General features: G+C 33.7%; 2 protein-coding genes across 3 annotated transcripts; one reads left to right on the plus strand and one right to left on the minus strand.

Annotated features, from left to right (window-relative positions):
* Positions 1-1,851: 1,851 nt before the first annotated feature.
* On the plus strand, positions 1,852-7,466 carry LOC145570242 (ruBisCO large subunit-binding protein subunit beta, chloroplastic-like). Of its 2 annotated transcripts, none has more exons than XM_081629275.1 (14): positions 1,852-2,183; positions 2,296-2,421; positions 2,928-3,065; positions 3,239-3,334; positions 3,457-3,699; positions 3,780-4,014; positions 4,224-4,393; positions 4,710-4,787; positions 4,876-4,947; positions 5,587-5,691; positions 6,025-6,117; positions 6,206-6,298; positions 6,735-6,921; positions 7,031-7,466. In XM_081629275.1, the coding sequence occupies exons 1-14, from the start codon at positions 2,031-2,033 to the stop codon at positions 7,051-7,053; spliced, it is 1,812 nt and encodes a 603-aa protein (XP_081485401.1). In that variant the 5' UTR covers positions 1,852-2,030; the 3' UTR covers positions 7,054-7,466. The 2 variants fall into 2 exon arrangements, with proteins under 2 accessions (XP_081485401.1, XP_081485402.1); XM_081629276.1 differs by having other exon boundaries at positions 2,044-2,183; positions 2,296-2,401.
* An 858-nt stretch (positions 7,467-8,324) lies between these two features.
* LOC145570243 (26S proteasome non-ATPase regulatory subunit 6 homolog) lies at positions 8,325-12,630 on the minus strand. Its single transcript, XM_081629277.1, has 8 exons — positions 12,417-12,630; positions 12,202-12,316; positions 10,580-10,670; positions 10,327-10,472; positions 9,995-10,214; positions 9,794-9,902; positions 9,292-9,460; positions 8,325-8,596 (listed from the first exon to the last, which is right to left on the minus strand). The coding sequence occupies exons 1-8, from the start codon at positions 12,550-12,552 to the stop codon at positions 8,422-8,424; spliced, it is 1,161 nt and encodes a 386-aa protein (XP_081485403.1). The 5' UTR covers positions 12,553-12,630; the 3' UTR covers positions 8,325-8,421.
* Positions 12,631-12,823: the final 193 nt, after the last annotated feature.

The raw sequence follows: 12,823 nt of genomic DNA on the forward strand, positions 1-12,823 counted from the left end.
GACAAATTGGGCAATTTATAGGATTCAACCAATTTTGTTGACCATGTAAATTTTTTTTTTTTTTTTTTTTTTTTTTTTTTTTTTTTTTTTTGTGTGAAAGCTGACCGTGTAAATAATTCATTGGTTTTATGTTAATTTTTATCATTGGGTGATAGAAATAAATTACTTTTTTTTAAAATGACAATGATAGAAATTAATTACAAGATAAGAGGAATTATGGTATGATTAGTCACTGCAAAATTTACTTCCTCCATTTTTTAATAAATTAAGAGGAAATATGTTATGATTAGTCATTGCTAAATTGACACTTAATTTTTTTATTTTTTTATTTTTTTTTTTTTGGAGGAAATACAAATGGAGTATTGTTGTGTATTTGCAAATATATAACATACTTTCTCCGTTTTTTTAATATTGCTCCACTTGCCTTTTAAGAAAATATCACAAACATATCCTTAGTCCCTTACTTTTCAACCCTTGATTTTTTAATTTATATATACCATTTTGAATTTAATAGTTGTGTAAACTCGTACTTCCTTCGTGTATTTTTTAAAGTGTTACACTTTAATTATCACAGAGTTTTAGACAATTTAATTGATTTAAATAAAATAAGAAATAGGTGGGATAGTTGAAATGTTTAAAAATTTATAAAAAAAAGATAGTGAGTTTTAATAGTTTATTGAAAAGTAATAAATGTAAGAGGAAAGGGAAAAAAAAAATTTGAATAAAAAGTAGTAAAGAATAGTGAGATACAATATTAAAATATAGTTTTCGATATAAGAGCGTTAAGTATGAGTACCTACCAGTGGCGAAGCCACGTTGGAACATGGGGACAGCTATCCCACCATTAAAAAAAAGATGAATTTCATTAGCATAAAAAGATACAATAAATAAGAATAAATACATTACATAAACAACTTATATCATAAAGATTAAACATGGCCCAGTGGTTGTTGGGCTTTCAATAAGGCTTGTTTCTCCCTTTGGTCCTTTCTTTTACTTGTTTTTTTAATTTCATTTTATAGTATATAATTTATATATTGTATGCCTTCAAACCTCTAACTACTTTCATTTAACTATTTAATTAAGTACCACCTTGTTGATAATGTTTACTAATGTGTTATTCATCATTTTTTAATGAATACAAATCTTCGTATTTTTATCTCTTTAATTATGTGTGCCTAAATTCTATTTTTTTATTTTAATTAATTGTTTGGAACTAAGTTTCAAATTTTATTTTTACATAATACGGATTACATTGTAATAATTTCATTAGTCAAAGAAAGTTGCGTTTAATTTTTTTATTTTTTTTTTCCGAATGTATCCCAAATCCCTTTATATATATTAGTCAAAGAAAGTTGTGTTTTTTTATTATTTTTTCCAAATGTAACCCAATTCAAATCCCTTTATATCTAGTATCAATTTGTTTAAAAGATTATTATTTGATAAATCGTTTATCGATTATTGGGGATTACATAACTTAAAATTGGGATTCACCAACAAAAAATTATTTTACAAATTCCTCTTTTTCCATATATATATATATATATATATATATATATATATATATATATATATATATATATATATATATATATATATGACATATTTCATGTGATTTAAAATATATACAGTAATAAACAATTTATGTAATCTGATCACTATTTTTTCTTAAAATTTTTGTCAATTTATTAAACATTTGAAATTCGTGTCTCCGGATTACAAATTTTGGCTCCGCCACTAGTACCTACCAAAGAGAATAATACAGTATCTAATAGTTGACTCATATTGACTAGGGGATGTTACAACTAAATAGAGTATAAATAAAGACTCTAAAATAGAGGGAAATTTTCCAAAGAAAATAAACCCAAAAATATATCGACCGTTGGGCCTCCATCTAACCATCTCTCTTCATTATCCACATCTATCTCCATTCATCCAAATAACACAATCACCCACGAAAACACAAACAACTCTAGAACACAGAACTAACCCAATTTTCCTACAAAATTTAATCACTGAACTTCAAATTAATGGCTTCCATACCAAACCCAGTTTCTCTAATTTATCAAAAAACATTACACAGAACTTGTTATACTAAACCCACTTCAATTAACACCACCATTAAAGCCATGGCTAAAGAGCTCCACTTTAACCATGATGGTTCTGTCACTAAGAAACTTCAGGTTTACCATTTTTGGACCATTACACCTTTATTTTTGAATTTATAATTGTTGATTTTTTATTTTTAAAGTTATATATTTATCAAATTTTTAATCTTTTTTGTGGGAATTGTAGGCAGGGGTGAATTTGGTGGGAGATTTGTTAGGGGTGACATTGGGTCCAAAAGGAAGAAATGTGATTTTGCCAAATAAATATGGACCTCCCAAGATTGTCAATGATGGTGAGACTGTTCTTAAAGAGGTTATCTACTTTGCTTATACTTTGTAGCATTTATTTCATCAATTCTGTTATTTAATTAGTATGTGGGTATGATATAGAAATTATACATCTCTGACCCAAAATAATTGGCCACATTTATTTTTCGGGCTGTCCCCGTATCAATCGGTTATTTTGTAGTACTTGGTATGTTGATATGTGAACTTTTCATAATACCCTTAATAAAAGACTAAAGAAATAAGTTTTTAATTGTGTGATCATGTACACAATATTTGTAAGGTGGGTACTTAAACTATGATTTTTTAACTGAACTTCCTTAAAAATGATTGTGAATCAATGTAGCTTATTTCAATGAATATTGGAATTTCATACATAAGTTCATATTTAGCAGATTTCAGAAATGTATGCATTTTGTGAAACAGTGCAATTTCTAACAGACTAGACTAGCACTATATATTTATATAATGTGAAGGAGCTACCATATAACTTTGTGTGAACTTTTCTTATGTAATCAACTGATCATACTTTAGATTGAGTTGGAGGATCCTCTAGAGAATGTTGGAGTAAAGTTGGTGAGACAAGCCGGTGCTAAAACTAATGATCTTGCTGGTGATGGTTCAACAACGTCGATTGTTCTTGCCCGTGGTCTCATTGATGAGGGTGTGAAGGTAATTATATCCCTATCCGAAAGGGTCACTGCTAGGACAAATTTCTTTATTTTCACAATTGCATTTAACATATTCCTTAGTTATGGAATAAGGACATTACCAATCTAAATGCCTTGTTGTTGGTGTCGTTGTCTAGCTTCTTAATTCCTTGTACTAATGGTGCAACTCTTAAGGTCATTGCAGCAGGCAGGAATCCTATCCAGATTTCACGTGGTATCGAGAAGACAGCAAAGGCCCTTGTTTCTCAGCTTAAACTAATGTCTAGGGAGGTGAATGTTACTGTTCTTCTATTGTTTCTTAATGCTTTAGCCTCATGAAAACCTCAGAGAAGGGAAGAAATTTAAGTGTTCATATTCATAGTACTTAAATTAAGTTTGCAAAAATAATGCAGATTGAAGATCATGAAATTGCAGATGTGGCTGCTGTTAGTGCAGGAAATGATTATGAAGTAGGCAATATGATTGCTGAAGCTGTTGCAAAAGTAGGAAGGAAAGGAGTTGTGAGAGTTGAGAAAGGAACATACACAGAAAACAAACTGCAGATTGTAGAAGGAATGCAGTTTGATCGCGGGTACTTGTCTCCTTATTTTGTCACTGATCGACGAAAAATGACAGTAGAGTATGACAATTGCAAGGTAGGTTTCATACATCAATAATCAGTTTTCTATGATCTTCTTCTGAGGAGTGATCAAAGGATTAATTGTTCACCTGGCAGATTCTTTTGGTGGACAAAAAGATCACTCATCCGAAGGAGGTGTTCAAAATGTTAGAAAATGCGGTTCAGGGAGATTTTCCAATTTTGATTGTTGCAGAGGGCATAGAGCAGGAAGCTATGGCTCCAATAATCAGGAACAAACTAAAAGGTGCTCTGAAGGCTGTTGCTATCAAGGCTCCTGCCTTTGGAGAACGTAAAAGTCATTGCTTGGATGACATTGCTATATTGACAAGAGGTAGTTCCTTTACTGGTCATAAGAGTTACATTTATGCTTCCCTAAAGCAGCCATGATCCAATTTAAGCTTGACCACATTGTTATAGCTTATGTTGCTCAGACTCTTCATATCTCCTCACGTACCTTTGTCAGGTCCTCAAATACCAAAATGGGTGTACACTTTGTATCTTTTTAAAAGTGTGCTCTTTATGTTCTCGTGCACTGTGTAGGAACTGTGATCAGAGATGATATAGGCCTCAACCTAGAAAAGGCGGGAATAGATGTATTAGGAACTGCTACTAAAGTGATCATAACCAACAAATCTACTTTGATTGTTACTGATGGAAGTACAAGGCAAGCTGTTGAGAAGAGAGTTTCTGAAATCAAAGCATATGCTGAGGTAAGGCATCAAGTTCTTCACAGATTTGGCCTATCATTTGAACTATAGAACTTTGATAGGTCAGTATTGATCTACATACTGATTAAAATATCAATGGCATCAGTCCTGTGGAGTATAATATATCGAAGTTATATGAACAAGTGTATGATTTTAGGAAATAAATTTTTTTAGGCAGTGTAATGTTCTGTTAGATTTTGAAGGTTTGAGCTAGTAAGATAATATCTGGCCAGATATGTGCAGAGGATATTTGATGACAGTTTTTGTATGGTTTCCTTGCATGATACTTAGTTGTTAAATGCTATTGGTCAATCTCCAGAATGTCGAAGAAAATTTTCAACGGAAAATTCTGCATGAGAGAATAGCAAGGTTATCTGGGGGTATTGCTATCATAGAGGTAATTTCATAATTTATAAACAGGAACAGGTACCCTGTGTTGTGGACATTTTGTTAAAATGAAATGACTATATTGCAGCCTTCTGCAGGTGGGAGCTCAAACACAGATTGAGCTGAAGGATAAACATCTAAGGATTGAAGATGCTTTGAATGCAACTAAGGTACTGTTCTTGATTTATTCAGTTTATATATTTTAACTTTGAGGAGATCGTAATAACAATTACTCCCCTTGTCCCTAAATAATAGGCCACATTTGATTCATGGTCTTTATAAGGATATCAGCTAAAATACCAAAACTATCTTTTACTTCCAAAATTTACTTCATCATACCAATGTAGCTTTTCTGTAAAAATATTGATTTAGAACATCATTGAGGATATTATGGGAAAATTCCAGCAAGTGACCTACGGAGTATAATTTTGGGACAAACTAAATTGAAATATGACCTATTATTTTAGGATGGAGGAAGCTTATGAGCCTACAAAATTGTGTCTAAGCATATGACAAGTCATGAAGAAATCAAAGAAAGGTTCCTATGATCTTTTTTAGGAGCAATATCAAGGAAAGATTTCGTTTGACCATTAGAAAATTGAAATTTTGCACTCCCTCTCTTTATTTTTGGTTTCTTATTGCTCTTATAATTGTACTCAATAGCTAACAAGTTTACGTGGCTTAATAACAAGAACTGAATCCTAAAGATCTGTTATCTAATTATTTCTACTCTTGAATCTTTAACTCACTTGCTAACAAACTTCGTAACATGAACTCTTGTTTCTAATCTCCAAAATGACATTTTGTAGGCAGCTATTGAAGAAGGTGTTGTGGTTGGTGGAGGATGTTGTCTTTTACGGCTTTCATTGAAGGTTGATGAAATCAAAGAGCAGCTAGATAATGAGGAGCAAAAGGTAATGCAGCACTTCCTTTCAGATTTTTTTTTTGTTATAAAACATAGAAAACTGCTTAGTTCTATGTAAACGAACTCATGATGTCTATAGCCAATGGCTATGATCTTCCCTTCTTTGTGTTGCCTAACTTATGATATTTCTGTGCTGCTTAAAAGTTTTGGATGTGATATGATACAGCTCAATAAATATACCGTTATATCAAATGAATTCCTAGCTTGTGTTTAAACTTCAGAACATTTGTCAAAACAAAAAATGTATGTTCAGAGGTATTCATGTCAGATTTTTATGAGCATTCCTTGACAAATGTGACTGAAATTAAGTAAATATCTACAGGTTGGAGCAGAGATCTTCAGACAGGCTTTGGCCTACCCAATAAAAAAGATAGCAGAAAATGCAGGTGTTAATGGCAGTGTGGTTGTACAAAAGGTCCTGCATACTGTTTTACTGAATTCTGTTCTGCTCAAAATATGTAAGCATTTTGCTCATAATTAACTCTATGAAACTATTGTTGCAGGTTCTTGCGAATGATAACTTGAGATATGGGTACAATGCTGCACGTGACTGTTATCAGGATCTAATGGAAGCTGGGATTATAGATCCTACAAAGGTATACTAGATCCAAATGTAATTTTTCCTGTTACTTGTGGAAAATAATTATAGTAATGTGTTTTTCGGGTGGCTTGGATCATGTAGTATGTTCAAAGTATAGCATTCTAGCTCCTTACTACTTTATTAACAGCAATGTTAAAAAAAAAAAACTATAGAGGCCTTCATGCCAAATATCATGGATTCATGGTAAAGATTAAATTACCAAATTGAAGCATTAGAAGATTTGAAGTGCATCTAACCCAAAAAAATCAATTTATCCTGCTTGCTTGCAGAATGGGCAAAGAACCAAGTCATGCTCTAATAGTGTCAAATCTTTTGTAGAAAAAATGCACTCTTTTTACTCTCCTTTCTGTTAGATTCTTCACATCTTGTTAATACATTTATATGTGCCCAGTGACGATAATTTTTTACATTTCCCTCACAAATGGGAGCAGGTAGTCAGGTGCTGTTTGGAGAATGCAGCATCTGTTGCAAAAACATTTCTTACGTCAGATGCTGTAGCTGTTGACATTAAGGAAAAACAACCATTTCTGAGGAGACCTCCAATGCCACCAATGCCCATGTCAGGTAATTTACCACCATTTCCGAGGAGACCTCCAATGCCACCAATGCCCATGTCAGGTAATTTTGACTTGTGCAATCAAGTGATCAATTCTCCTGCAGCAGTTTAGCAGACGCTAAATTACAGTTGATTTGATGAAACTGACTCATACTACATTTTTTCATTTAGGTGTCGGGCCTCTTGGGATGTAATCAATTTACATACAATATGGATGTGTCTTTATCATATAGCAGCCAATTGTGTTTTTTTTTTTTCCCCTGAGTTAGAATTAGTGATGATCCTCAATCAAATGGAAATTCTTCTCTTAACAATCAAGCTTCAGGGAGTTATGCTGCATTACATGATCATCATGAAGTTACAGATGATTGGCCTTCCGCAGTGCCAACTGGTATCAGAGTTTCTCTGAAAGAACTAAGATTAAGGGTGGTAGCTAATGTATCATTCATTCGTAAATCAAAATATTTTGATGTTTGTACATACTCTGATCTGTATGTAAATCAATAGCACTGTGTAGTCTGCAAAGCTTAATATTCCAAAATATAAACTGATTGCGCATTAGACTGATATTGAATATTTGAAAGCATGCATAAATGTACTTTTTACATGTATTCTCTATCTTAATGAAATGATGCCAAAGATAATGGGCTAATGGCAACAAATTTATACTTTCTTTCTATTGATTTTAAATTTTTTATTAATCACTGACATACTTATATATTACGAAGAAGAGATGGATTGGACCGTGTTACATGTATTGAATTAGTTCCCCCCCCCCCCCCCCCCCCCCCCCGAATGAGAATGTCTCAGCATAGGGGTTTCATCTACCTATGAACGTAGCTAACACATAGTGAACCACAAACATCTTTGTACATGTTTCTTGTTAATGCTTCTCCCATCCATCACAACATGCCCTTCAGGCCTTCACTGATTTATTCTTAATTGGACTGATGACTATATTCTATATAGTCATTTAAATATTAAAAAATTACAATTATCAGAATAAATGTCACATTTTAAAATTTTATTTAAAAATCAACCCAAAAGTTAAAACAATAATCTTAGAAACTATAGATTAAAAATTTCCTACAAGTGTTGTCGCAAATTTGAAGTATATCATTACAGCATGGAGCATTTGTCTTTTCAATTGCTTCATTAATGTACTTTATATGACCCTAGGTCATTTTTTATAAACAATTACCAGCATATTTAGCCAAAAAGGGCAAGAGGTTCATCATATATGCTTCAAAAGATGAACACGTCAACTGTAAGCAACAACTTAGATTGATCAAACACAAGAAGCAAGGCCAGTAAGGTTATGCTCATACTAGTCATACATAGCCAGTTAGGATAGCCAGAACACATTGACGCTTGATCTTCAACTCAGGTAAAAATGTTTACAAAAGTAAGCGTATACAATAAAATTGATTTTAATTTGCAATGGCTAATCTTTCTCCAAAATTACGCAGAAACATTAAATTGAACACTTAATTTCCTGACTCATGAAAGGAGAATTCTCTAGCTAAAAGATCAAACTGCAAGCTTCAAATTTCTTACTAAATTTACAGATCAATCACACGAGACAGCTTCTGGATTCTGTTTAGTAAGAAATCTCCTTGCTTGATAGTTGCTTGATAGAGAGCATTTTTCGCATCAGGCCGATTGGTCTCAAGAACACCAGCTACCTTGTCAATTTTGCAGTGCAGCTTTCCAGCTGCTATAAAGCGAGACAACTCCCTGGAAAGCCAAATTTTAGTTCTCAGAATTGCAAAAATTAACAAATATGGCTCATCTTGAAAACCTAAACAGATGAAGGGAGTAATTTGACTAATTTCAATTTTCCTTTGCTTCAGCAATTAAAAAAGGGGTGAAGGGCAAATAAAAAAAGGCCTCAATCCAGCTTATAAGCTGTATATATGTCATTTGATCTTGCTTCTCCATTATAATTTTCACTTTTGCTACCACTCAAACACCCCTATTTCACTTTTGCTACCATCTAAAATGACATTTATACAGCCGACGGGAGGGGCAGGGCACTCCGAAGCTTTGGGCGCCAGCTGCCGGCAGGGGGGGAGGGGGGAAAGTGGCTGACGGGAGGGGCTGGGCAGTTGAGGGTGGCTGGGTATTTTTCTTTTTTAATGAACTTAACGGAACCCTAACGGATTCCGTTAAGTGGTAGTGAAATTTAAATTATGAGATTTTAGGTGGTAGCAAAATAAAATAAAATTTTAGATGGTAGCAAAAGTGAAATAGGGGTGTTTGAGTGGTAGCAAAAGTGAAAATTTCCTAATTTTTTTTCAAAAACTGAATACTTTTAGCTTTTTAAGGGACTGGTTTGGAATTTCAAATGCCGTAAGAAAACACTTTATTTTTCAAGCAGCAGCTTGAAATTAGATACTTTTCCACCACAAAGTAAAATTAAGAATACTCACAGGTCAATGAACTCCACTGTCACGCCAAAAGCCTTCGCCATTGCTTCAATGGTCACACTCTTGTATGATTCCAGAAACTGAGAGTAAACGACAGTCCTGACCTCCCTCATGTAATAGCGGAAGTGTCGATGCAAATAGCGGTCAAACTTTATTTGTTCTGTCAGACCAGCTGCACATCACAAAGATAATATTGATGTGATCGTTATTACCCATTAATTTGCCGCAGCATCTAAACTGAAAAATTAAATTTCCAGGAGGAGGACAGAGGGAAGATGAGCATGCCCACTATTATATTGAGTTATTTTCCAAACCAACCCCCCCCCCCCCCCGGCCCCCACTTTGCATCCCCACACCAAAGCCTGATTACCACAGTAGACTGATAAGAGTCGGAACAGACAAACTAGCCAAAAAGATGGCAGGTACTAAAACACAAGTGAAATATGCAATAAACAACACACGAAGTGGTCACAGTAGGCAAAAAAAAGAAACTAATCTTACTCACCAAATGCAGAGAAAAATGACTTGTATTGACAATCATAGAGTGAGTTCAGGAACTCGGACAAATGAGGAATCTTTCCGATCACAGTTAAAATCTCAGGTGCATCCACTACCTGTCACATGTCCATGAACATTAATACATACCACTATGTCAATGGAATAACAAATTCAGGAGGATACAGAAATAAAATTACTATTAGATTACCTTTTGTTTCAAGGAAACTCTATCAAGGGATATGATACTGGTAAGGACAGTGTAGAATATAAAGGTATCATAAGGGAAAAGCTCATATGTTGTGAAAGTTGAGATGGAGTCCAAAAATAAGCTAGCTGCTTTCTTGAAATTTCGAGTAGACATGCAATAGAGCCCCTCATACACCTTCAATCGATTTTTTCTTTCCCAATCACCTCCTTCCTCAAACAGGCTGAAATTAAGAAATAGACACCGTAAATAAAAAAAGAACAAATTGATTAAGACACTCAAGAATCTAAAGTGCAATATATTGCAGAGAATTATGATGATTCCTTGCAACTTACTTTTTGGCTTTATCTATGCTTTTGGAAATCAGATCAAAGTCCATATCAAACAATCCAACTTGAAGAGTAAAGAACACCAGATCCATTTTCTGACCAACTGCAACAGTTTTGGTCTCAGTTACCTTGAGCTGCTCCAATGCTTTATCCTAAATATAAATCAGATTAAGGAATGGTTAGAAGTAATGTTACAACTTAGGACAGTCCTAAACCCCCGAAAAAATCAATAGAAATGATCTGCTGAAGAGGTCCTTACTTTATCACCAGTTCTTATGTAGAATAAAGACTTTGCCAAATGAGCTTCTCGAACTTCACTTTCGCCCAAGTTTTCTTCAGCATCAGCTATCCTACACCAAAAAAGAACAGATAAAAACAAAGGTCATAAAGATGTAAAGCTATTTTTTCAATGAGCTTCATAGTTTACAAGAAGCATAACCATGCAACAGGCAAAGAGATTAAACAAACTAAAACCACTACCTACCCTCTAGATAAAAAGAAAACAGCAAATCAAGCATTGACTAGTCTAGCATGTAAAATGAACACAATATGATCCATGGCCAGCATCAGTAACAGTCACAATATCAAAATTACCTTATTTCTTTATCAAACTAATCAAAAAAGTTAAAGAGGTAAAACAATATTGATCAGAAATTAAGGAGTCTTTCCAATACAATACAATACAATACATAAACTAATTTTAGGTAAATTTCAGAAAACCTTTAGGTAAAGTTCCTGAAATCTTTACACTTTTACTCATGACTGATAACGATTACAAGCTAGTTTCAGGGGACAACACTTTGCCTCACTGACACAACCTTTGTAAGTGAACAAAGAACAAATATTCTGCACTCGGATGTATGTGCTTCTATTGAACTCAAAGGAATACAAAGAATCTGTTACATCCAACTATCCAAGTATTCAAACGAAGGTGTAACTAGAAAAATCTAGAAGTCATAGATCCTCAGATGTCTCTTCATTTCCACCTCTAGAGCTTTACCAAATATGATAAAGCCCCATTTTTGGGAATTGGAACGATATCAACGAGCATCATACATCACTGGATCATTACAATTCATCCAAAACATGTGGAAATGTTTCACCTTTAAAGCTAATTTCTATAACAAATTCACAATTGGGGATTGAAATAAAAGAAATTATGACTTACTTGTCATATAATTCCAGTTATACATCACAGCAAAAATGTAGAAAATATAAGTTCTCAATGTTATTAGATGCGCTTAGCACCTCTATGAGAGAGAGCAATGGGAGGTTACACAAAAACATTTACCACATACAGAGTTAACAACCAATATTGAAGGACAGTACTGATCCACTAATTAGTACAGTACTAGACAAGCATGATGGAGCAGGAAGATCTATTTAGACAGTGATAAGCCCCTCTAATGTATAGCACCACACAACACTACTCTCATTTCACCTCAAGTACCCTTGTCAGATCCTAGACACTCTAACATAGGTATAGACACTTCAATATTCCATTTTGCTTCAATTTTAGAAATTTTAATACGGCCTACTTGATTGCCCAGGTCTAAGTAACATAGAACAACCCAAATTGATAACCCGTACATCAGTAATAGCAACACAAAGAAGCATATTTACGTCAAGGCTAATGGTTTCATTTCACAGATTTGTAGCATTCCCAACTCAATGCACCCCAACCCCCTTCAACTTATAGTGTTTCAGCTAAAAGATAGTGAATCAAATTAACTTTGATAGAAAAATTCTTTAGAATACAGCATAGAAAAAAACCCTAAAAAAATCAAATTAACTTGCATTTAACAAAAATAAATACTTAGTTATAAAAGCTACAATTTAACAATCCAACAAACCCTAAATCAAAATTCACAGAAAACTCACTTCTCATCGAGTTTCTTAAGCTCATCTTCAATACTTTGCCGCATCGAATCAAGCAGCGATTGATCCAACTCCAACACTCCATTACCAGCTAGGGTTTCATAAAGCGAAACCATAACTGCAAAATCAATAAAACACAAAATTAAACACAATTTGATTCTAAAAATATGATTGAAATGAAGAATTAGGGTTTGAATCGAAAAAAAAAAACAACTTACAGTCAGATTTGATGGAAGATAAGACCTCATCTTTGAGACGAACTTTCTCGATATCCTCAACATCGGGATGAGTAAGATGGAAGATCTTGTTAGCGAGTTTAAGGTGCTCATTTTGTGAATCTTCTTTAGCTTCCATGGCTTCTTTCTCGAGTTTCTCTCTCCTCTCTGAGTAAAGAGGTTTGTGTTTTCTTTTTGTTTGCTTGGAGAAGGAGAAACTGTAATTGTAAAGAGAGTACGTTTGTATTTCCTCTTAAAACAATGTGTGGGCTGGACAGTCGTCTGTTAAAACGAGCTTGCTTATAGAGGTGTTAAAAACTAACTCGATTCGATAAAAATCCCGATTTAATAACACAATAATTTTACACAACTTACCTTTAAAATTGACTTAACCCACTTCGAGCTCACCA

This window comes from Chenopodium album, chromosome 12 (assembly GCF_948465745.1).
Source record: "Chenopodium album chromosome 12, dcCheAlbu1.1, whole genome shotgun sequence".
NCBI lineage: Eukaryota > Viridiplantae > Streptophyta > Magnoliopsida > Caryophyllales > Amaranthaceae > Chenopodium > Chenopodium album.